This window comes from Leptonotus elevatus, chromosome 9 (genome assembly GCF_054856555.1).
Source record: "Leptonotus elevatus isolate MCC_2025b chromosome 9, RoL_Lele_1.0, whole genome shotgun sequence".
Lineage (NCBI taxonomy): Eukaryota > Metazoa > Chordata > Actinopteri > Syngnathiformes > Syngnathidae > Leptonotus > Leptonotus elevatus.
The window spans coordinates 24,200,626-24,224,854 of record NC_141247.1 but is presented as its reverse complement, the minus strand read 5'-3'; the positions used below and the strand labels follow the sequence as shown (position 1 = coordinate 24,224,854).

The 24,229-nt window shown below is 40.4% G+C and overlaps 2 protein-coding genes across 3 annotated transcripts; one reads left to right on the top strand and one right to left on the bottom strand.

Annotated features, from left to right (window-relative positions):
* Window positions 1–4,433: 4,433 nt before the first annotated feature.
* On the bottom strand, window positions 4,434–15,846 carry tm9sf5 (transmembrane 9 superfamily protein member 5). Of its 2 annotated transcripts, XM_086085733.1 has the most exons (18): window positions 15,512–15,846; window positions 14,251–14,318; window positions 14,072–14,165; window positions 13,870–13,997; window positions 13,638–13,767; window positions 13,409–13,536; window positions 12,795–12,909; window positions 12,635–12,714; window positions 12,444–12,549; window positions 11,295–11,345; window positions 10,855–10,987; window positions 9,423–9,542; window positions 9,290–9,347; window positions 9,041–9,200; window positions 8,324–8,475; window positions 8,137–8,248; window positions 6,854–7,025; window positions 4,434–5,401 (listed from the first exon to the last, which is right to left on the bottom strand). In XM_086085733.1, exons 1-18 carry the CDS (start codon window positions 15,647–15,649, stop codon window positions 5,334–5,336), a joined length of 2,013 nt encoding a protein of 670 aa, XP_085941859.1. In that variant the 5' UTR covers window positions 15,650–15,846; the 3' UTR covers window positions 4,434–5,333. The 2 variants fall into 2 exon arrangements, with proteins under 2 accessions (XP_085941859.1, XP_085941860.1); XM_086085734.1 differs by lacking the exon at window positions 11,295–11,345 and having other exon boundaries at window positions 15,512–15,845.
* Window positions 15,847–16,335: 489 nt separating this feature from the next.
* On the top strand, window positions 16,336–22,646 carry rbmx (RNA binding motif protein X-linked). The gene is made up of 10 exons (XM_086085735.1): window positions 16,336–16,624; window positions 16,729–16,838; window positions 17,639–17,745; window positions 17,833–17,989; window positions 18,082–18,222; window positions 18,979–19,093; window positions 19,275–19,397; window positions 20,031–20,158; window positions 20,839–22,459; window positions 22,541–22,646. The coding sequence occupies exons 2-9, from the start codon at window positions 16,730–16,732 to the stop codon at window positions 21,144–21,146; spliced, it is 1,188 nt and encodes a 395-aa protein (XP_085941861.1). The 5' UTR covers window positions 16,336–16,624; window position 16,729; the 3' UTR covers window positions 21,147–22,459; window positions 22,541–22,646.
* Window positions 22,647–24,229: the final 1,583 nt, after the last annotated feature.

The window sequence follows — 24,229 nt, the reverse complement described above, 5'->3', positions numbered from 1 at the left end:
TGTTTCTGATTTGGGGGGACGGAACTACAGTGTTGTAAATGAGCGCGAGTGGCGGAAGGATACATTCCGACAGGTTGTGTTGACTGGACTGCAATAAAGTTGTGCTGGAGCTATTCCCTCTCCGAATGCTGTTTCTTTTACAATGTATCCTTCCGCCACTCGCGCTCATTTACAACACTGTAGTTCCGTCCCCCCAAATCAGAAACAAAATAGATCCCCACAAATACATATAACAATGTGAAAATAAATCCTCTTAGAGGAAACACTGTGCAATAGTTGTGTTATTTGCTCTTGCTCTCTCTAAATGTATTTTGTTTTAAAATGTGTATTATTTTTAAAGTGTGTTTAAAGGCCTTTAAAAAAAAAAGTGCTGTAAATGCTGTTAAAACATGTTTAGGATGTATTTAAATAGGGTATTTATGTATGACAATGGAAGGGGGGATTGCTGTATAATTTTACGGGTGAATCCAAAATTTGACCTTTTGTAAACTTTTGAAAGCAAAGCTTGTGAGAATTCAAACTGAATGTTTTCAGAACGTGGCTGCTGAACGTAGCAGGTTGCAAGAGAGAGACTGGAAGGGTCACAGAAAGGCATAGAAGTGGACATCCTTGGAAATGTGTTGATTGTCAATTCTGCCATTCAGCTCAGTTAGTTTAGAGAAGATACAATTAAGTTAACCTGTAAAATTCCGTGTGCATTTTAGGTCCATTCCGAAATGTCACCAGAAAGCCCAAACTTTTTGTGCGTTCATGTGTAAAAAGATTTCTCTAAAAGTTTATCCTGAACGATTATTAAGTGGTGCGGATCATTTGCGTTCTGCTCAGAGATGGTCAATTTAACCCTGTTCAATATTTAGGATGGCAGATTGTTTTGTATGTTCTTCCGTATGCAGTCAGACTCCATTATTGTGACGTAGGCTAAAATGGAACAACATCCAATAAGGAATGGATCTGTAGCTTGATTCATTATTGAAATTAGTTAAGACGTTAAAAACGTACTGTGATTGCTTTTAGGCCGATTGTGGCTCTGCACAAATGTCAATGTTTGCTGTTGTTTGGTAAATGATATTGGACATTTTGAAATCTGGAGGCCATCCTGCTCGTCGATTCCGTCGTGGTTAATATTTTAGCGGGAGCAAATTCGCTTCCAGCCAGTCGACTCAGGGTGTGTTTTGGATACAGTGAGTGTTTGTACTAATGCTCGTGTTTGGAATAAATCTGCTTGAGCGGGTGAAGATTTTCACGTCATTGCAAAATTAACAAGCAATTTTTCCAAACATAGATGGTGATTGATTGCACCTGTCAATAAAGACAAGGGACTGTACAATAGAGATTGCAGTGTCAATTTGGTAACAAATGTGACATTTTAAAGAAAGACTTCTGTGTTATTGCAATATTTCTGAAGTATTGAGGTCAACGCACGGTTGCTGGCTGTTCATTTCAACTAACATCAGGCACAAAATCTGCTGAAGTTAAAGTTAGCTGACCCCTCAAAACCTGACAAGGGACTGTTGCACTTTTACTGCCTGAATAATTTACAACAGTATTTGCAACCCCAACCTTACAAAACGCATTCTTAATATGTAAAGCAGCTTTAAAAGGACCAAGTAATTGTAATAGTTGAGGTATGATAAGTTACGCAGTGTTTAGCGACAACTGATGAGCAGCTTTTAAGGCGAGCAATTTTTTTGTCAGCCGCTCATTCAGGATTATTTCATTGTACGCCTGCATAATTGATGACAACATTAAGTGCTGTTGCTTTTTTTTTTTATGTGACTTTAAACTTTTGTGTGTGTGTGTGATTTTGTATTACTTCCAGTATCACCAGAAAATGTCTGTTGAACAAGAGTGGATTATATTCATGGTTAAGTGTTACATGTGCTTTTATATACAAAAACATCATTAAAAAAAAACATCAAAATGATACATTTTCATTTGCTTTGTTTCTTAACTCATTCACTGCCATTGACGGCTATAGACGTCAAAAATTCATTTTAACTATTTCTATTAGTTTAAATTTGTTTCCACTTTTGCTAACAATTGTAAGAAACCTAGAATTTTTTTATTGTACATTTTAATCGACTGACGCCCTGAATTTTTAATAATATATATTTTTCTTTTTTTATTCATTTATTCCTTTAACAAACTTTTGGTTCCTTACAGCTAAAAATATATTTATGCGACACAAACTTAACCCAAAAGAATGTGTATCGCTTCAATCTTTGTTTCTGTGAGTTTTGCTATCTAAGCGTGAATTAGGTTGAGATCAAAGTTGAGGAAATGAAAAAGACTAAAATATGACATTGGAAAATGGTGAAGATTAGGATTATTGAGCTGCAAAGTGGAAGCAAGAAGAGAAAATGAGCATGTTTTGCTTGGATTATTCCCCACTGATAATATTTTTTAATCTCGTCATCCCTCATGATTTGCAGCACCGTTTAAAGATAATGTCAACAGTTGGAACGTTTTTTGTTTTTTTGGGAGTGATGCTAGTGCAGGGGTGGGCAACTCCGGTCCGGGCTTCTGTAGAGCTCTGATGAGCTGATCATGTGAATCAGGTGTGTTGGAGGAAGGAAACATCTCAAACACGCAGGGTAGTGGCCCAAGCTCAGAACGACTTCCTGGTGTTGTATTTTAAAATCAGAAAGGATCAGTTGTGCCATGGCTTAATAACATCAGAATAATAGTTTCATGTGTGGGAAGTCGCTCACCTGTGAAAAGGAAGAAGATGAAGACCATGATCATGTTGTATCCAAAGGAAAGAGGAAGGTGCTGGCCGCGCCAATGATTTGCAGCTTGCAGAAGAAATAGTGAACGGCGTATATGAAGAGATAAACCGCTGTGAAGCCGCTTGTCAGGAAGGAACGCCACCACCAGTGGTAGTCCTGCACACGCGTGATACAAGGATGACAAGTCAGGAATGCACAAATACTTGCTAAGATATTGTTTTACACACACAGTTCACGTATTTATGACTCTGCCAATTTTTTCCCCCTCCTAATAGGTTGACAAATTTTATTTTCTTCTTCTTTTTTAAAAAAATCTCATTTAATACCAGTTGAATTCTTGCAAATAATATATTTTTTTTTTAATTAGTAAAATGATAGATATGCATCTTTTTAAAACATGACACAGTTCAAAACACGTTTTTAAAAACACGAGCATATTCGGGCGAATACTATATATATATATATATATATATATATATATTATTAAAAAGGGGCACATATTCACTTGTCTGCATCTTCTTGTGCCGACACGTAGCCAGCGGGGGTGCCAAGCAGGACCCAGACGACCACGGCGCACGTCATGAGTGCGCCCCTGTTGGCTGGGGAGAGGAAGCCCAGGCAGGCCAAGACTACGGAAGATCATCATTACATTCTCATACTTGTACCTGTTACCAACAACTAATGGTGCCACACATTCACAATCTAATATAAGAGAGAGAGAGAGAGAGAGAGAGAGAGAGAGAGAGAGAGAGAGAGAGAGAGAGAGAGAGAGAGAGAGAGAGAGAGAGAGAGAGAGAGAGAGAGAGAGAGAGAGAATTTATAATTCCATATAAATGGGAGCAAGTTCAATCATTTCAAAACTGTTCCCACCATTAACGTGAACTAGAACCTGTGCAGCTCCACCATGTTGAATGCATTCTTCTGCATTATCAGATGTGGAAATGTACCTTGAAGCCATGTGGTGGAAGGAACTATGTTAAAATTAGTACCTTGCTTCTATTTGCAACACTTTAGTTCTAAGGGACTCCAGCAGAAACTCGTTTTTTATACTTTGTGTATTCGTGTAATTGTCCGGGGGAAAGTGATTTGTTGTCCAGGAGAAAAAGTTGCGCTGGGCGGAAAGCTGGTTCGAGACTAAATCGAAAGTAAGTGACGTTAGCTAAAGTTATGCTCAGTTTCCGCTTCTCTTTCTCATTTTAATAAAAAAACAAAACAGTATATGTAGCCTATACGATACATGAAATTATAAAATTACTATACCGGAAAGAAACACGAGGTATAGTGGACAGCTATTCAAAAGTTGTTTTCGCCATTATGAACTAATGAGAAAAAAAATCCTGATGTCGGTTAACAATTTGTGCACGAAAGGACATCACTTAGGTAATTGAAACAAGTGATGTTTATAGCAGTGCTGACCAAACGACATCCTGTGAGAACATTTGATCCAATTCTCAAAACAAGCCCTCAGACTACTGAGGTCCTGCTGTTAAATAGCCCCCAATACATTTAACAATCCACAAACGCTCGTAATGCACAATTAACATGTGTAGTGGTAATTGATTTGGCACTTCATAAAATTGGGCGTCTGATGACAAAATTGTATTTTTCACAAATTAGCAGGACACGTGCCTCATCTCGCGCAAATCCAAAAGGCAGGTATCCAACATTTGAGTGGGGAAGGACAAAAAAACATTTGCATCTTGCTTGTGAACTGAGAGATCAAAGTTGTCTTCATTTCCAAACCAGACGGCAAACAAGAAAATACATAAGGTATCCAATGTTTTCGTATACATTCAAGTGGCTTATACAAAGTGTGACATTGTATTATTGTATATATTTGCAAAACATATCACCGTGTGTGACGACCAACCGACCCCCATCCCTCCTCTTCCCCGGTGAAGCAAACAGTGCAGGAAACAAAAAAAAGTTAATCAGTGAATTCACAGATGCCTATGAAATTAAAAATATCCTCCATTTTGGAACATGCCGAAGCCGCTCGCGCGGCAGAAATCTACGACGCCAGGCGCCTTTCATTCAAAACAAACACATAAATACAAAGAGAAAAGAGACATGTTATCAGCAACATATGTCAGTGTTTTATATGCTTTCCCAACTACAATACAGGCTGATATAGTTCAAGATTTAAAGCCCTAAAATGAGAACAGAAAGTCATGAGCATTTTTTTCCTTCGTTCTGTCTATACAATATATGTACAAGCAGTTTTTTCTCCCGCCATTAAAGTAAACAAAAAAAAAAAAAAGACCATAAACATTTAGCAGGAGGGGGAAGTTGTTTTTTTTAAATCCTACAAAATGTTCACAATGACAGCGAGCCCCCCCCCCCCCCACCCCCCACCGTTAGTTTGTAACGGTGTCGCTCAGAGTATTAGCAGTTGAGAGTAAACGCTCCAAAGAAAACGATGGGACGACAAGAGGTTTTTAAAGCACAAAAAAAAAAAAGAGGACGGGCTCGGCTCGTGGGGGTCTCGTCGGTGATGAATGACAGTCTCACTTCTTTTGTCCTTTCAAACATGTCGCTGTCACGCGGACAGACGGCCACAACAGTCTCTTACACCATCTCCCGCTCGCGATCCACTTCCGTCCTCTAGTCCACCTTGACCACACTGTAGATCTTATTTACGAACCAGAAGCAAGCAAAGAAGCCGATTGTTCCTGAGAAGAAGGAAAAAAAAAAACACGTCTTGGTCATGTTATTTTTGCACATTTTTTAATCAATTTAAAGGGTTGAAATTGGTGCGAGAACAAAATACATTTTGTTGCCTCATGTTTAAAAGCCTACATGATTTTTTTAAAGCCATTATAGAGCAAAATAGTAAAGAGACGCAGATAAGTCACAAAAAATGTTACTACCTTTTGTGACATACTGTATCACTTCAACTTTTGCTTCTTTGCAACCAAAAAAGTTATCCATGCAACACAAACTTAAGACAAAACACAGTGGATCACTTAAGTCATTAAAACAAAAAAAATTGAAATATATTTCGCTAAATTTAAGAAGTCTGTCTTTTCTCTGCAAGCTTTACAGTCCACGCGTGAATTACGTTGAGATCAAAATTAAGGACGGGATGAAAAAGACCAAAATAGCAAAGATTAGGATTATTGAGCTGCAAAGTAGAAGCAAGGAGGGAACGTGATAATGTTTTGCTTGGATAATTCCCCGGCGATAATATTTTGACATCTCGTCCCCCCTCGCGACTTTGCAGCTCCGTCTTAAGATAATGTCAACGGTTAGAACTTTTTCTTCTTCTTCTTATCTGGCACTATAGTGCAGTAGCGTCTTCCTCTGTGTGACATGGTGGGGATGAGATGTTCCATTTACTGGTGCATCTGCGGCTTTTATCCTCTTTGTGCATGTGTCCATTTTAATACGGTGCGCTAATTTATAAACACATGCCGATTAACACAGTTTGACCTGTGACACCAGAGTCAAGTCAACAGCCCAAATCTTTTTTTTATTTTTTATTTTTAAACATTACATGATACGCAGTTTTGTAGGATTTATTTTCACATATCAGGATCCAAGATGGCTTTAAATATGAATACCGTATTATCCGATAAAAACTGTATTGGCCACTCAATGTTTACAAGCCATGTTTCCAAGAAGAAAACTTTTCCTCACGTATCCCATTTTAATTGGTTTATTCAATTTATTGGTGAGTTGGTCCCCATATGGCAGTAGCACTTTTATGAAGAATGCACAACATAATCATTTAAATGGCAGATTATTTTGTGAACCCCAAGGGCAACGGCTCTAAAAATCACCGGTATAAATGGCATCAACACAAAATGGTGGAATGGAGTCGACCCGGCTCGACTGAGTCAATCAAAAGTGAGCCTCATTGTCTTGGTCGCGACCCGTTTGTTTTGACAGAGCCTTAGACGAGAAGTGGCTCGTGACTGTAAAGGCATGACTGCTCGTGAATGGGCTTTTTATCAGTGCTGACGCAATCAAGAGCAAACAATACGTTGCACTAGAGCTCAGACGACTTCCCCGGTGTTGTGTTTCTTTAAGACCCGTTGGACTTCGAACAAACGCGCCCTGTTGTAAAAACGTCATCAGGCTTCTAAATTGCACAATATTAATGATCTTCTTGTGTGGCTCACCTGTGAAAAGGAAGAAGATGAGGACCATGATCAGGGTGTATCCAAAGTAGAGGAATGTGCTGGCCGCGCCGATGATTTGCAGCTTGGAGAAGAAATAGTGAACGGCGTATATGAAGAGATAAACCGCCGTGAAGCCGCTAGTCAGGAAGGAACGCCACCACCAGTGGTAGTCCTGCACACGCGTGATACAAGGATGACAAGTCAGAATGCACAAATACTTGCTAAGATATTGTTTTACACACACAGTTCACGTATTTATGACTCTGCCAATTTTTTCCCCCTCCTAATAGGTTGACAAATTTTATTTTCTTCTTCTTTTTTAAAAAAATCTCATTTAATACCAGTTGAATTCTTGCAAATAATATATATTTTTTTTAATTAGTAAAATGATAGATATGCATCTTTTTAAAACATGACACAGTTTAAAACACGTCAGAATGCGCAAATACTTAGATACTAAAATATTGTTTTACACACACACTATACATGCCTGACTATTTTTCTCTGATAGTTATTTTTTTAATGGTTGATTCCTTTCAATAATTTACTGATTTCTTGTGAATAATATCAAAAGTTCGTCAAATTTATCATTTTAGATATACATCTTTTTAAAGTGTTTTCATTGCGCATTATAAAATACGAATGAAAACAATTTTGCATTTACATTTAAAATTTCGCATTAATGGCTAAGTTGTTTATTGTAAATAAATAAGATCTTTTTCATTTGTATTACAATATTTAATTTGAAATAAACACTACTTAATACAAAATGTCAAATATATATGTTATATAACAATAAACTTCAAATTTTATATAAAATGTTAACTATGAATGTAATTTTTTTAAATTAGGTTTTATAATTGAAACAATTGAATGTATTTATTGATTTAACAATTGTATATAACTATAAACTATTAAATAATTGGTAAATTGACTACAACTATTTCACAGTGAGCTACAGTAATATTAGCAGTTTTTCCACAGAGGATATAATTTATAATATGCCTATTCGAATATCCGTTTCTCAAAGGCTTCGAACACCAGCACATCACTGCGAGTTTCAGGTTTTGTATCATTTGTTCACATGGACTTTGACTGTATTGACTTTTTTTTTTATTTTTTATGTAGTGTTCACAATCAGCCAAAAAAGCTGCTGGTTTTAAAGTTTGCTGGCACCATCTAGTGCTCATAAATGACATTTTTGCTTGCACTACAATTGCAAATCATCACTTTTAACCAACCAAAATGTATGTGACAGCATAATACATCGTTTTAAAAGGTACCTCAGCACATAAGTGGAAGTAGCAGAGCAGAATAGTGGCCTCGGAGCAGGTGATGAGCAAAATGATGAACACCAGGAACAGGAAGCCGAACATGTAGTACATCTGGTGGGACCTAACGAGTGCCACACATTTCACACGGCGAGTTGAGCGCTGGTTCGGGGCGAGGGTTCGAGTTGTGCCTGCTTACCAAATGCTGTTGAGGATGAAGAAGAGCTGGATGAAGATGCAGCCGAAGGGCAGGATGCCGCCCATGACAATGCCCGGGATGGGCTTGGTGAAGAACGACTGCTCGGGAATTTGACGCGGGATTTGATTTGTTCTCACTGGTTGTTCAATTGCCTGAAGAACAAAAATAGTTTATAAAAAAATACATAAGATAAATCATGGATTTAAAGTGGGGACTTTACATCTGCATGGAAAGTTGTAAAATTGGCAGAATGTTTGATAAAACCTTGGTTAAAAGTATCAAAAGAAAGCATGTATTGTTTTTTTCTTAGCTTTTTTTTTTTTAGCACAAGGTGTCTCAAACTCCAGATTAAGTATTCCACACAAAAAATTGGTTCAATTACAAAAAAAAACCTAATCCAATCTAAAGGTTCAATTACTCAAAAAAAAACAAAAACTAATCCAATCTAAAGGTTCAATTACTCAAAAAACAAAAACTAATCCAATCTTTATTAGGAACAAAAAGTGTGGGGCTGCGCTAACTTTTACGTTCATGTCAAGAAGGGGCCCTGGGCTGTGAGTTTGACACCCCTGATCTAGACAATGAATTGTGTTGACTCATTCAACAAGCAGTAAGACTCCAGCTGCTATCATACTTTTTGACACTGTTATTGTGAAGTCAACATTTTCCACAAGAAAATTAGTTGTTCGCCGTCATTCCAAGAGGACAGATACGTACAGGCTTCTTAAATCCAAAGTAGGCGCCGATGAAGGTGAGTGGCACAGAAATTCCAAACCAAAGTGCCAGGATGGCCACCAGGGTCCCAAAGGGGATGGCGGCCGAGGACCCCTCCACCCAGAGGATCAGGTTCATCAGGAAGAAGTCAGCAAACACGATCCTGCAGAAGGAGGCGGAGGTGAGGGAATATTGACACAAGGATAGAAATGAGTGAAGCACATAGGAGCCATTTTTGGTGAGGGAACCAACCCCGGGCACAGGAGCGCCGTCAACAGGACGTTTGTCTTCCACTTCTCTCCGCCAAAAGCTGCAATAAACACACAAATCACATTAAGAAGGGGCACATATTCACTTGTCTGCAGCTTCTTGTCAGCCATCTTACTTTTATAGAGGCGCGCCGACACGTAGCCAGCGGGGGTGCCGAGCAGGACCCAGAGGACCACGGCGCACGTCATGAGTGCGCCCCTGTTGGCTGGGGAGAGGAAGCCCAGGCAGGCCAAAACTACGGAGGAACAGTCCGTTACATTTTTTTACTTGTCACCAACAAGAAATGGTGTAACATATTCAGAGATAATGATGATAATAATAACAATAATAATAATAATAGTCTACACACACCCTACTCGTGGGCATATTTCACCAAGTTCAATAATTTCAAAACTTTTTCCACCATTAACGTGACCCTAACCCAGGGGTGGGCACACTCGGTCCTCGAGGGCCGGAGTCCTGCAGGTTTTGGAGGTTTCCCTTCAACACAGCTGATATATGATCAGCTCATCAGCAAGCTCTGCATAAGCTTGGTAACGATCCTGTTGATTGGAATCAGCTGCGTTGCAGCAGGGAAACCTCCAAAACCTGCAGGACGCCAGGACCGAGTTTGCCCACCACTGCCCTAACCTGTACCAGTCCACCATGTTGAATGAATTATTTTGTTATCTCCTGCGTTATCAGCTGTGTTTGTGTTAATAGCCATGTTACACTTTTATTTTTTTTTAAACGCAAACTAAGCGGATGTTTGAAAATTATGACGCCGTATTAGGGCCATGTAGAAATATATATTTTTTAGAGGGTGGGGGCAATATTCAGAGGAAAAAAAAACTCCAGTTAAAGATTTGCGGGGGGGGGGAAAACTCAAGAAACTTACGAGAAATAAATAAATTTGCGACTTTATAAAGTCGCAAATTTGCGAGAAAACCCCACAGAAACTTACAAGAAATACACGTAGCGTACGACTCGGATATTTGTGCAAATACTTTTCAGTCGGGTTTGCGAAGGTCCAGACCCTGAGCATCTTGCATTTAAGTTAATTTGTTAAAATGTGTATTTGTACATTTATGTTTCCAGCATTATTATTTATACATTCATACATTTTGTTTTTTGTACAAAAAGCTAAATTGCTGCGTCGAATCTGCTGCTCTCCGTCATTCACTTGCATTTATTAGTATGCTAGCTTCTGATTGGTTAGTGTTAGTCAGCTGACAGGGGATCAGGAAGTGTTGTCGCTCTAGCTGCCGTGTATGACGAATAAAGTTTAAAGAATCTTACCTTTTCATTAATATAAACAGTTTCCTATTAAACACCAACGAATACTCACATTAGACTAAAGCTACGCTACGTGTATTTGTTGGAAGTTTCAGAGTTTTTTACTCGCAAATTTTTCTCTGAATATTCCCCCCACACATCCCCACCCCGAAAAAAATACCTTCCACCTTACACAGCAATACGATCTCTCACGCTTGAACTCTGGCTCACCTTTCAAGTAGTTCTACCCGTTTACCTCGTGACATCATTCCTTATATATTGTGTGATCTTACAGAGTGTGATGAAAGTCATGATGAAGATCTGCGTTCCTTGTCCGAGGAATATGGAGAGCAGCATGCCTTTCCTGGGCGGGCGGAACACATCGCCGTGCACCTGCTTCCAGCCCGACTCCTCCTGCGCGTCTTCCTGTAAAAAGGGTAAGCGAGACGACAAATCAATCGCGTGCAAATGACAGGCTAAAGTTTAACCAGCCACCACGCAAGTGAGTTGTAACCTGGCGGCTCAAAGCTTGCCAGCAAAGCCACAAAAGGTGAACGCTGAGAACTGTAAAATTTGGTGTGCTGCAAATCCAATCAGCAGAAACTTTATAACTATACGGTTATACTCAAATAGTCACACCACATTTTACATTCCTCTCGTGTGCTTGTGCTTCAATCTCACCCAGACACCCGATTGAAGGGCCACAAGTGTGTTTGCTTTTCAGCAGGCTTACATAAAAGGGAGTGGATTTCTGCTTGGCCGATGGAACCTTTATCAAGTTTTCCTGTGAAATGTAACAACACGTTCAGGTCTTAAAAAGTATTTCACGCTGGAGAATTCACTGATGTGACAACCATGAGGAAAACCTCCACCTTCGCGAGATGAGTGGATCTTAGATTTTAGGGAGTCGCCAATTCTAGGCCACCGCTGATTAAAAAGCCATTTAAAATGGTGTCTTTATTTGATAGTTACTAGTTGTATAATACATGACTTCATCCATACCTAACAAAGAAAAATGATGTGATTCAAACTGAAGCCAAGAGAAGTTCTGGGTTTTATCTTTGTCATTTACACAGAACCAAGCAAATATCGCGGGGTTTGTTTATAGCAAATGCGAGCGCTTTGGCGCATTCTGTCCATCGGTTAATTGTGTGAGATAACAGCAGCACCACCGTCTGCTGTGAAGTACAACGGGATGTCAATTTACAAGACACCCTTATTAAATGATTCCCATTATTTGATACCAATTCTAACCACAACTGCAAAACTGAACAACAGTCTACTAGCTTATTGCTAACAGACAACGCAAAACGTCTTAAACAGGCTAACAAAATTAGCATCAACGTAAAGCATTTTGAACATAACCAGTGCAGCAACACTGTTATTGATTATTTCTATAAAGTACAATAATGTAGAGTGATATATATATATATATATATATTTTTTTTTAAACATGTTTCAAAAATGTTGAAAACGTTTGGAATCATTTTTGGTGCCATTGTGCCTCCATTACGGCTCACATTGTAGCTCAAAGGGGGAAATTGCTGGCTTATGCATAGCTCACTTTTAACATTTTGTTTTTACCAAAGCTTTGTTGAGAATACAGTAATGCCCCATCCATTGTAGGTTTTTCTTTTTTTCCCCGTCATCTAATTATCTGATTGGAGGATGCTGTGTGAAAGGACACACCGAGCTTCAATATCCCACTTAGCCGAGTTCTGTGTAAAAGGTAATGGCGGATAATGCTGGCTCTTCTGTTGTGGCAATTTAACTCTGTTCCACAGTCTAATGTAAGCCTTCAGGGGTCAGCCATTTGATGTCGTCCTCCTGTTGAACCTTTTGTAATGATGGTGCAAATGTCAAGTGTGGATGATGCTTGTACCTGGTCCACCTGGTTGTATCTGGCAATGTCCTTGTGCAGCGTTCTGAGCATGATCATGGCCACCATGCCGGACAGGAAGAGCACGATGACTAAGGAGTTCATGATGCTAACGGCCAAGACATTCACAGAATGTGCGTAAGCAACTGGTGACAACAGTTGTTCAAATATGAAGGTGAAAAAGGTGCTCCTACCTAAACCACTGGATGTTTGTGTGCGGCATGGAGACCAGGATGTAGTCCCACCTGGAAGCCCACTTGATCTCGTTGTTTTCCTGTAAAAGGAGGTCACATGTTCCACTGTGTAGCATTTATAATACATGTATTCTATTTTCATATTAATGCAAAGATTGACCTCAAACGTGACAGAGTAGGTGTAAACGATGGACACGTCGTTGGTGAACTGGCTCGGCACCTCCATTGGGGTGGTGCTTTCGCAGTTTGGGTTCTTCTCATCTGCGTGTTTGATACTGTTGTGGGAGGGGCGGAAAAATAATAATCTTGTACCATGGTTTACAACAATAAAACAGCTAAAGCAAAAATACTTGATACAATGGAATACCAACCAAAACTGTCAGGAAAATACACATTGAAAGCCACATAAAAACCATGCTTAACAAATCTATGCTTCGAAAGCCACTTACATTCAAACCGTAACTAATCTTGGTAGAAAGTGAACATCTCAAAGGTTACTTCAATGGGTTTGGTTGTGAAAAGTCATCAAGAGTTTAAGCAGTGAGTACACATTGTGTTGGTTGGCTGTCACGAATTAGCTTTTTAGCATCAAATCCTTACTTCAAACATTTGTTCTACAATTAATGTTGGTTTTACATTGGCAATAGTTTTCTTCTGAAGCAGATTTATTTTTCTTATTTCTATTGTTTCCCAACATTTATAAAACTTTCCAAATTTGAGCACATGATCATAATGGCCCCCGATTATAGCACATTTAAAGGTTCCAATGTTTACCTCTTGGGCTCCAGTGTGGCACCAACCAGCCGAGCTCCCGTCCACCCGTCAGTGGCTCCTTTGTGGTATGAGATCTTGATGTCAACGTGGTTGAAAACGTAAAAGGTCTTCTTCTGGTTGAAATTGGCCTGGGGGGAACATTTTTTTTTTTCCAAAAGATTAAGGTTAGAAATTTGAAAGAAGTTCAACACATTGTTTGTATACCAAACAAAAGAGAATTTCAGCTTACATTAATAACACAAGCATCCTTAGGTCGCCCATCCGCAGTCACAAAGCAACCAATGGGAAAGCCGGGGTTGCAATATATCTGCTTGTCTTCGACGTCATAGCACCACGTGACAGGCATATTGTCGATGATCCTGAAACAATGACAAGTGCCACTCAAAATACCAAACATTCTTTTCTCAGCTCCAGTAATCTATCTGTAGATATCGAGATAAGCTCGGCTAAACTTCACAAACCAGTGGTGCTGATAGTTGAGCTGCATTCCCATTTTGATAAAATCCAATCGGGTAATGTCCTCATGGTTGTCCTTCTTGTACGTTTTGGTGCACACCGCCTCACACTTGACATCTTGTTTGAATTTGAACTACACAAAGACATTTATTTTAGACTCAAGGGGGATGAATAAGCATGTAAAATAAGCAACAAATTACACATTACTTTGTATGGCGAGGACTCGATGCGCTCCCCAAACAACACCTGTCCGAGATTCTCCGAAGGCCTCATTTCTTTGGCATCCTTGCAAAAGTCGAATCTGTGACAAATGTATCACATACGATTAGGGCAGGGTTACTCCTGTTGACAATGCGCTTTCAGAATGTGCAAAGAGAGTCACTTACACGTCATATTCATAAGGCAGGACGGACTCTACGGAATCCAAGCGATTGACAAACAGCTGTATCTCTTTCTGTAGGCACACGAAATGTGTAAGTCATGTGTCATTTGGATGCAAGGTGAAGGAAACAGTCGATATTGAAGGATAATATCAGGTTGCCAACATGTTGCTAAAGGTTTGTGTCTCAAAAGTGCGGTCTGACGTTTTTCCGCCGCTGTTTGTAAACATCCATCCATTTTCCAAACCGCTTAATCTCATGAGGGTCACGGGCATGCTGGAGCCTATCCCAGCTATCAATTGGTGGTAGGCGGAGTACACACTGAACTGGTCGCATATCTTTAAGTTACTCAGTGTTACTCAATTTTATTTACAAAATATTTAAAGGCAACAAGCCACTACTGTTATTTACGAGAAGGGAGGGACAGAAATTTAATCCCATAAATCCCTGTTTTTTTTCCTGACTTGAGTAAATTTGAAACTAGAAGTCATTTTAAAAGAAAATCTGCTGACATAGCATTAAGTATTTTTTTAAGCACTGATCACTCTTTATGTGCACATTTGTACTGCAGTGCTTTAATGGCTTTCTCTTTTTATGCTGCATACTCTGGAATGCAGTTTTACACCACATGCCACCTTAAAAATAATTTAGTTTTAGTTTATGGGGTTTTTAATTCTTATAACGTACATTTAATGAGGTCTTAAGCCACTGTTAACATTGCGAGTTTGAACACTGCCCTTACATAAGGACAAAAAGTTGTACCTAAATACAACTGAACTGTCTTAGATCATGAAGATCATTCAAACTCGACACAATTATTATAACGCATTGCACCATTGCAATGATCAAAAACGTTTGCCTTTTCAACTACTAATGTTTGCGCTATTTTCGTTTATGTCCTCTCGACATCATTGCGCCTTCGAGATGTAAAGAAATTGAAATATTAAATACAAGGTAAGAAACAATCGATTGAGACTCGCGTCAAATAAGATATTTTGTGGTTACCGTAACGTACTATTTTAGTCCATTATACATATTTGCTTACAAATAAAGGATCGACAATGTGCAAATGTGCAAAAAACAGTGAGCTAACATCCAGCGACATAACAATGCTCATGCTGTTTGCACCCGATAGTCGGGGCCTTAAAGAAATGCTAACGTGAGCTAGCAACGTAAACATTGACACCAACAGAGGTTAAAAGCGCAGAATTCGGCAGGAAATCCAAAGCATCACTATAGAAACCCGAAAATGGCCAATTCTTCCTACCTGGCAATCGGGATCACCTTCGCCTTCCTCGCAAAAACTAACTGGGGCTAAACCCGGAAGATAGAACGCCGAGCACGAGCAGAAATGCGAGACGAGAAAGAAAAGAAGCAAATAACCAAACTCTATTCGCCGTCTCATTGTATGTGTGAGTCGTCGAATATCACGCCCGCGTTAAATTGGAGTATTTCTTGTCCGTGGGAAAGGCTGCGATGGCGGAACAAGAATAGCTAGTTCTTTTTGCACTGCCTGGTCGAAACACAGTTACGTTAGCTAAAGCAACGGTCGTTCAGTGTCCCGTCAGCCTCAACCAACAGTGAACACTACAGTGACGTTTCACTATGGCACGTGACGCGGAAATGATTGTCTCAACACGGAAGTCGGCGTAACGCGATTCCACTATGGTTAGCAATCTAATGTCAGCATGCCCAAAATGAGAATGCTTCATTTGTAACAAAAATGAGAATGCTTCATTTGTAAAAAAAAAAAAAAAAAAAAAAAAAGGTTAGGTGGCATTACACATTTAGCGCACTTACACAGTTAGCGCTCAGACTAGCATTGTTGAACGACATTTATAATAAGGGCCTCTTTGGAAAATCGAATCGCCTTATCTTTACGCCACCTTTTTAATCGTTATTGGGATACGTCGTCGGATCAATTAGATATTTAAAGGGGCTTCCTTTCGAGCTATAGGAAAGGACATCAATATTTCAAACGAATTTGAAAAAAAATCAATTTCCTGCCTGTCCCCTCTGCCACATTCCAGTCCGGTAGGTGGCAGTAATACACTTGGACGCTAGTTGCCGCCCGAAATCGAATCCATACAGAAAAAAGACGGCGAAGAAGAAAGGGGTGGAGCTTGAAACACTCCTGTTGAAAAGCGCTCTTTTCTCTTTTGTGTAGCCGCCTTTCTCTTTTTTATTCGTGCCACAGCCAAAAAGAGAAATCATAGCGAGTTGTTCGTTGTTTATAACATCTCCAGTGATCGACGGAAACCCATCTTGTCGATCACGCTACTAATCAATCGGCCGCTTCGTTTGGCGTGTCGAGTAGTAAACACGCTACAGCCAGGTCCGCGGCTATCGCCATTTTGCGGTATTCAGCAACCCAAGCGAGGTCGGTAACGCCCGATGTCTCAATAAGTAATATATTGCACGTGTCTTGAAAACACGCCCCTGTTTAATATTCGTTCGACGTTTCTGTTTGTGGATTTTGTGCAGCATGGCTGAAGCAGACCGACCAGGCAAGCTATTTATCGGCGGCCTGAATACCGAGACCACCGAGAAGGCCTTGGAGCAGTATTTTAGCAAATATGGCAGGATTGTTCAAGGTGAGAAATAACTGACTATTTACAGCTTTATTATTCGTTCACAATTTACCGTTAGATATTTGAAGATATGTTTGATCGCTGCAGCGTGAAGTACTGAAATCTCTTACCTCCGTACGAATACAACATAGACACAGCGGTCACATTTAGTGCTGCTTGTCGACCTTAACTCGTGCTAGTAGGACAATAACGTGGTCATTGAATTCAAGGACAAAATGGCAGGCTTGATCCAGGTTATTTTTTGCCGTAACCGGCAATTCCCCAACAAGCGTTATTATACCGTGAATCGCGAGATGACTAAAAGTACAAAAAAAAGTACATTTTTTCAGTGGCAAAACAATAAAAACTTTGTGAAAAGAGATCTAAGTGTGGGAAGGGAATCAAGCACAGCATGAATCAGGACAAAATAACAAATTTCCAGCAGTCTACACATCACGACCAATCTACTGAATATATCGCACCAGCGATTGGTGAATCTGAGCTGTTAATGGTAAAATAACCACTGCCTTTTTTGTTTTTTTACTCATAACAGATAGTGTTGCAATTAACAATTATGTTCTACTTGTATCAACAAGTAGACTCACACAAGCACCTGAGCATCTTTCCCTGCAGCATTGAAAGTTAAAACAACAGTTGCACATCGGTAGCGCTCTTCAAAATCTTTTCGCAGCAGCTGAAATTCATTTGTGGTTGCCCACCATGAATAAATCAATACATCTGAAATAAAAACAGCTTATCATTTGACTAAGTTGCCTGCAGGTGGGCCCAACTAATGTGCTTCCTCCATTTTCCTGTCTTTCCAGTTCTTCTGATGAAAGACCGTGACACAAACAAGTCGAGGGGTTTTGCGTTTGTGACGTACGATAGTCCAACCGACGCAAAGGATGCCGCACGTGAAATGAACGGAAAGGTATGGATTGGATTAACGTATGCGTTTTAGTGATAAATAATAAAACAGATTTTTATATGAGGGGCTCTGATTTTTTCTGTACTACAGTCGCTTGATGGCAAGGCCATCAAAGTGGAGCAGGCTACCAAGCCCAATTATGACTCTGGGGGCAGACGCGGACCGCCACCCATGCACTCTCGCAGTCGTGGCCCACCCAGAGGCCTCCGTGGATCCAGGGGAGGTGGGATGAGAGGCCCATCCAGAGGTAAGTCTTAGTTGAATTTGTACATTTTTGAATGGAATTTGCATCTATTGCATCTCATCTCATCTTGTCTCTGTTTTCTGTTGTACTTGCAGACTACTATGACGACGACAATGGAGAACCCTTCTTTAAGGGGATGTCATCAAGAGGGCCCCCACCAATGAAGAGAGGACCACCTATGCGCAATGGAGGCCCCCCACCCAAAAGGTCTGCCCCATCTGGTCCAATGAACAGACGTAAGTTTTGCCCCATGCCCTTTCAAAGTATAGTAAACGGGACATTATTTCACACTGACGATGCATAAATTGAAGATTTATTTGCTCGTTTGGGGTCCATAACATGTCAGAAAATTAGCACACAAAAAATGTTGATCACGGTTTCCCAAAGTAAAATCAGATCTTTGCAAATGTATTATGTTTATTAAACACAATCAGTCTTGCTTTCATGTAGAACTGCAGAATTGGAGAGTATTTACTGTTGAGAGGCTGAAATTCAAAGGATTTAAAATTAAACGAGCTCTGAGTGATTACATTAGCGAAATATTTAAGCCTTTAATCAATCAATCAATCTTTATTTACATACCACTTTTCATATCAAAAAATGCAACTCAAAGTGCTTTATGTAGTTTAAAAACAAATCCCCGGCCCACCCCAATACTGACCCTCAGCACAGGGCAACCTGGCGACGAAAACGTGATCCCGGGGAGCCGTCTGCGCCAGGAGAAGGCGAAAAGCTGCGGCCACAGGCCCAACCCCAGCTTCTGCTGCAGAGCGCTCCCTCTGAGGAAATACTGGAAAAGTTAAATTACCAGACTATAATAATTTTTAAGAACATAAGACAGATATATATATATATATATTAAAATAATAATAGTATAATATGCCAAAGGTTCAAAACATAAATAAAAGACCCAAAAATGCAATGTTTTAATTATTAAATTTAATAATGGCGTAGTTTCCTATTGATTGTTACGTCATGACATTGCTTTTCAGCCCCGATGTCAAGGGACAGGGACCCCTATGGCCCACCCCCTCGCAGAGACTCCGTGATGTCCAGAAGGGATGACTATCCATCACCCAGAGATGATCATTATAACTCAAAGGATAGGTAGGGTGTTTTAAATCATTTATCCATCCTTTTTTTTTTCTGTTTATCATTAATCTCTTCTATTTACATATAATTGTATTTGTAGCATCATGCATTGCACCACATGTAGGCAGACATTATTAATCATTGAAAAAAGCTTTTCGGTGAAAGTTACTGTTTGAATTCAATTCATCCTTGACAGCTATTCCAGTCGAGATTACAACTCAAGAGATTCAAGGGACTATGGACCTCCGCCGAGAGATTATTCATACCGCGATTACTCCGGTTCCCGGGATGACTGTGGCTCAATGTCAAGAGGTTACAAGTAAGTGTTTGGGTTTGAACGACTGGAGATTTTATAGTTAACTATAGAGAGATGAAAGTCAAATGGATTAATTACGATCAGCGACACTTTCACTCGTTTACTGGTGAAATACTTTGACACGCTTGTAGCATAGTACAAGTGTTGCGACGTTGTTGCGTGTTGTATTTACAAAGCAGAGGGCGAGTTGAAATTATTCTATAAATAGGAAGATTCCAAAAAACCCAGACTCGTCTCCGTCAAATTTTAAAATGTTGATGCACAATAGTAAAGTCGACTAACTGGTTCACAGTGCTTCCCACACCATGTTAATACTTGGGTGGGCCACCCAAGTAAACTGGCCGCCACCCAAGAAGTTTTCAAGAAAATTTAATAAGAAATATATTTGAAAAGAAAGAAAGAGGGGGAAAAAACAGATATACCGCATGTAACGTTAGTACGCCGTCACTCACTTGTGGATCTTGAGGCTAGAGGAGACGCGAGTAACACGACTGAGAACCAACCCACCCCCACCGGAGTCCACACACCCAAGTAGATTTCAAATCTGTGGGAAACACTGCGTTCAGCCTCCAGTTTAGGCGCATAGCAAAAGTTGCTTCCAGACGATCACCGAGTAACTTTGTGTACTTATTGCAGTGATCGTGAAGGCTATGGTGGAGGACGAGATTCCAGAAACTACATGGACCGTTCGAGTAGCGGCGGCGGCGGCGGAGGAGGAGGTGGCGGCGGCGGCGGCTCGTACAGAGATTCGTTTGATGGTTACGGTAAGATTTATTTCTACACAGGTGTAAGATGAACCAAAAGTGGCATGAAGAGGAGCTGCATAGATAACCAACCTCATTTTCCAAGAAAGAGCAACCCAGAGGAAACGACGTTTAAAATGTTCTCATACACTTTGCTGCTGCCAACAAAAGTAAATTCTTCAGCTATTGGTTGATCGAGCGTTGGCATCCCGTTGTCCCAATTCCTTTTACCGCTGCATTCCTCAAAAGATAAACGTGCCTCGCAAATTTTGGCTAAGACCAGAGTTGACTACCATAAGGAGCCAGAAACAGTCCTTGGAAAACGCAGAACAGAATATGTTGCCCATCAAAACGCTCTCCCTCAAGGAGTTTCCTTCACAAATAACCATCAAGACCACTCTGAAAACTTGGAGCTCTAAAAAGGAGAAGTGGCCTCAGAAATCAATGGCATGTTGAAACCAATAACTCGAGTACTCCATGTGGCTGGATCTTAACTGCCCCAAATGTCTGCAACAAACGTGTTGAATTTAGAACTTCCATCACCACCAACAGTTGGTACTTGTAAAAACCACCATCTGTTCAATTAGCGCATCACAGAATTCAGTGTACTGGCAAAGAAAAAGAGAACCAAAACCTGCAAGAACAACAAAAAAAATGTGTCAATTATATCTTGCCAATTACTTGACCCGTTGACCCTGCAGGTAACTCTCGCAGCGCCCCACCTTCACGGGGCCCCCCACCGTCCTTCGGTGGGGGCAGCGGAAGCGGTCGTTACGACGACTATGGCGGCAGTTCCCGGGATGGCTATGGCGGGCGCGACACTTACAGCAGTCGGAGTGAGCCGTACCCACCTCCCCGTGGCGAGCGCATGGGTAGGCAGGAGAGGGCTGCGCCCCCTGGCGAGAGAGGATACCCTCCTCGCGATTCGTACGGCTCAAGCCGCGGAGGGCCACGCGGTGGCCGTGGAGGCAGTCGACCCGACAGAGGCATGGCTCGCAACAGATACTAGAAATGGACATGGAAGAGTCTCGCGCAGATATTGAGTCTTCGTGCAGCATTCAAAGCGCTGTGGGAGACGGCTGACACGTACAAAAAAAAATCTGTGGATTTAAATTCGCTTTAAATTGTATCTAGACTTTCCCAATTTTTTGTATGTGTTCACTTTTTTTAATTTCATTTTTTCCAATATCTCTTATGTAACGGTAACAGTTACCAAGTGTTTTTTTTTTTTTTTTTTTTTTTTTGGTACAGTGCTGCTGGAATCTGCAATGCCCTATAAGTTTGGCTTTCCTACTCTTAATAAAATTACTAGTTGTACCCTGACCACTGAGCATCAATATGCCAACAAAACCAGAAGCCCGGATATGAATTTAAAATTAAAAAAAAAAAAAAGTTCTCTGTAAATTTGAGTTGCGTCTCTGCTCTGGAACTTCACTGAAGAGAGAAATTGCTCACTGTTGTGTTGAAGGGATTCGGCAAATGTCACTGTCAAAATGTTCCAATGTAGTTCCTTGGGAAATGGATCCATCATCCTAGAGCCATTTGCTGGCACGCTACGTCAAAACCAAAGGCAAGAGCAACCAAATGCAAGCTTCTATCCTACAAGAAACCATAGTCAACTGCTGGTAAGCAAAGCCAACCTCTTTGTTTCACATCTGTAAAATGCCTTTCATTGTTCCTGTATTGCAGTCGTCGCTCAATTCAAGACAGTAGTGCTTCGAAAGGACTGCAAAAAAAAGGATGTCAGCTTGAACGCACCTTTTTTTTAATTGTAGCTAAATTTGTAGGGACTTAAACGAGCTCCAAGGCAAGTGAAGACCTTTTGTCCCTTGCCTGCAGCGAAAGTTTGTTTTTTGTTTTGTTTTGTTTTCCTGGGCAGCTCAACCCTGACAATGGAGATCCTTTTACACCAAGTACTTGTCTAATCGAGGTACTTGCCCAAAGTAAGCAAGATTGACAAATGCTTTTAATAGTATAGACAAAACAATTTCCCAGGCTTTCTTTGTCGACGTGAAATTACCATAAAGTCAGTCTCAAAACCTTTTGCTCAAACAAAGGAGACCTCTGGAAGAACCACCGCCATTGCAACCACCCAACTGGAAACAATCGTTCACGTGAAAAGCAGTGTGGGACCAAGGACTTTCAAGATCGTTTTTATGTTTCATGAATACACAATAGAGAGAAGGGCGCAGGTTAATTTTGTCGTCTTGTTGCAGGGTGAACAACGCTTGAAGGCATACAAACCTTGTTATGTGCACCGCAACTCTGTCCATGCGTACTCGGACCAGTAGACCAATCAAGAGCACGCTCCATTTTGTGCAGGTACTGAGCCCCATCAATTTGTTTGGCTAGTCCATACCGCTTTATTATGTGCGTTGATGATTTGAATGTTTGTCCTTTTAGTGTCTGCCACAATCCTGAGACAACTGGTTGAAAGACTTCTGGAAAATGAGAAGAGGCTGAGTCTTGACTTGAGATGATGTAGATTGTAATAAATGGCCAAAACCTGCTCTGCTGATAATGTGGTCATGAAGTCAATGGTTGCTGTCAATTTCAGAATTGCATCTGAAATTGTTATTTACGCATTTAGGCCCATACCGGTAGAATATCAAAACCTAGAATTTTGTGATCCTTTTGTGACACAAAACTCACCTTTTGAAAATAGTAGCATTGTCACCCTTCCAAATCCCAGAGTTAATGCTGCCAACGATGGTAAATGAGCCAAGTGTTACCCAAATTAATAGTATTTTTGTTTTTAAAAAAAAAACATGAGCCGCCTTCAGCTAGCTTCCAACTGCGTATTGTGACTTTTCCCCATGACTCTAACTAATGCTCTTTCTGTTCATTTTTTTTTTTTTTACACAAATGCAAAGCTGATCTGTTAGAGGGAAATATAAAGTCACAGTTGAGTTGACAGACAACACAAGGCAGCTTGGTTGGAATAGTTCATTTGTGCAAAATATGCTGATGCATCAAGATTCGCTTCCTGGTCCCTGTGGCAACTCGGGGAGAGGAAGACGGCACTTCTGGTGCTTTCATTTACTGTCTTTTGTTCTCTTAAGTTACGAGCTGTCGCTTGGTGAGTTTTGTTTTAGGCTGTGTCAAGCCAAAGTTGAATATGAGCTTGAGACGGTGTGACTCGAGTGAGTCAAATCATGAGTTTGCAGCAGTTCTTTGCCCAAGTGCCGTTACAACCATAGAGATGGCAGCGTCTCATATACCGTAGGAACCGTGTTGGAATTTAGTGACCACCGGGTGCTATTTGTGGTAGTGGCGGCAGCTAACAATAAGTCGCGAGTATGTAACATGCCCAACGGGCTCTTCTCGGTGCATGCAGTGTTGGAGAAGACAAATTGTTGAACAGATGTACAAAATGTGACGAGTTCAAAACACTGGTGTCTTAAAAAAAAAAAAAAACTACAAGAAGAGGCAAGCATTCCAGCAGGACTACATGTATGCTAACATTATTGCCGCGAGCATCCGACAGTTCCTGCTTGAGGAGAACATGGCCGTGCTGAAGCAACCTGCCTACTCTTCTGACCAGGCAATGTCATGATGGAGCAGAAGGCTGGGAAAGTGCGTCAAAATTGCCACACACAAAAGATTTTTCAAATCTTAAGATTTTATTTGATTTTTTTTTAGTCAGTGACAGACAACACACGTAAAGATAGAAAATCAGGCGTTGAACTGTTTTGGTCGTATTGTATGTGGTCTTCTGCTAGTTTCAACAAAGACCACCACGCAATTCAGAATGATACAAAAATCAGTATGCTCCTCTAATTAATGTTATGGCTAAAAATGACAAAAACAGTCCACAAAGGTTGTTTTTTTCATGACAATGAATAATGAACATTAAATAAAAAGGTGGGAAATTACAGATTAAAGAGAAAAATTAGCTGAGCCCTTTTAAGAAGGCGGCCTATTCAAAGACACAACCATGACTTTTTTTCTTCTTTTTTTTTACGTGTGTGTTAACAATACAGTATTTTTCGTTATTTAAATGAAATTTAAAGAAGGTTTTGGGAGGCTGGTACGGATCAATGTTATCTGTAAGGCAAGCAAGCACTTGGCAATGCACTTCTGCTGCTGTCT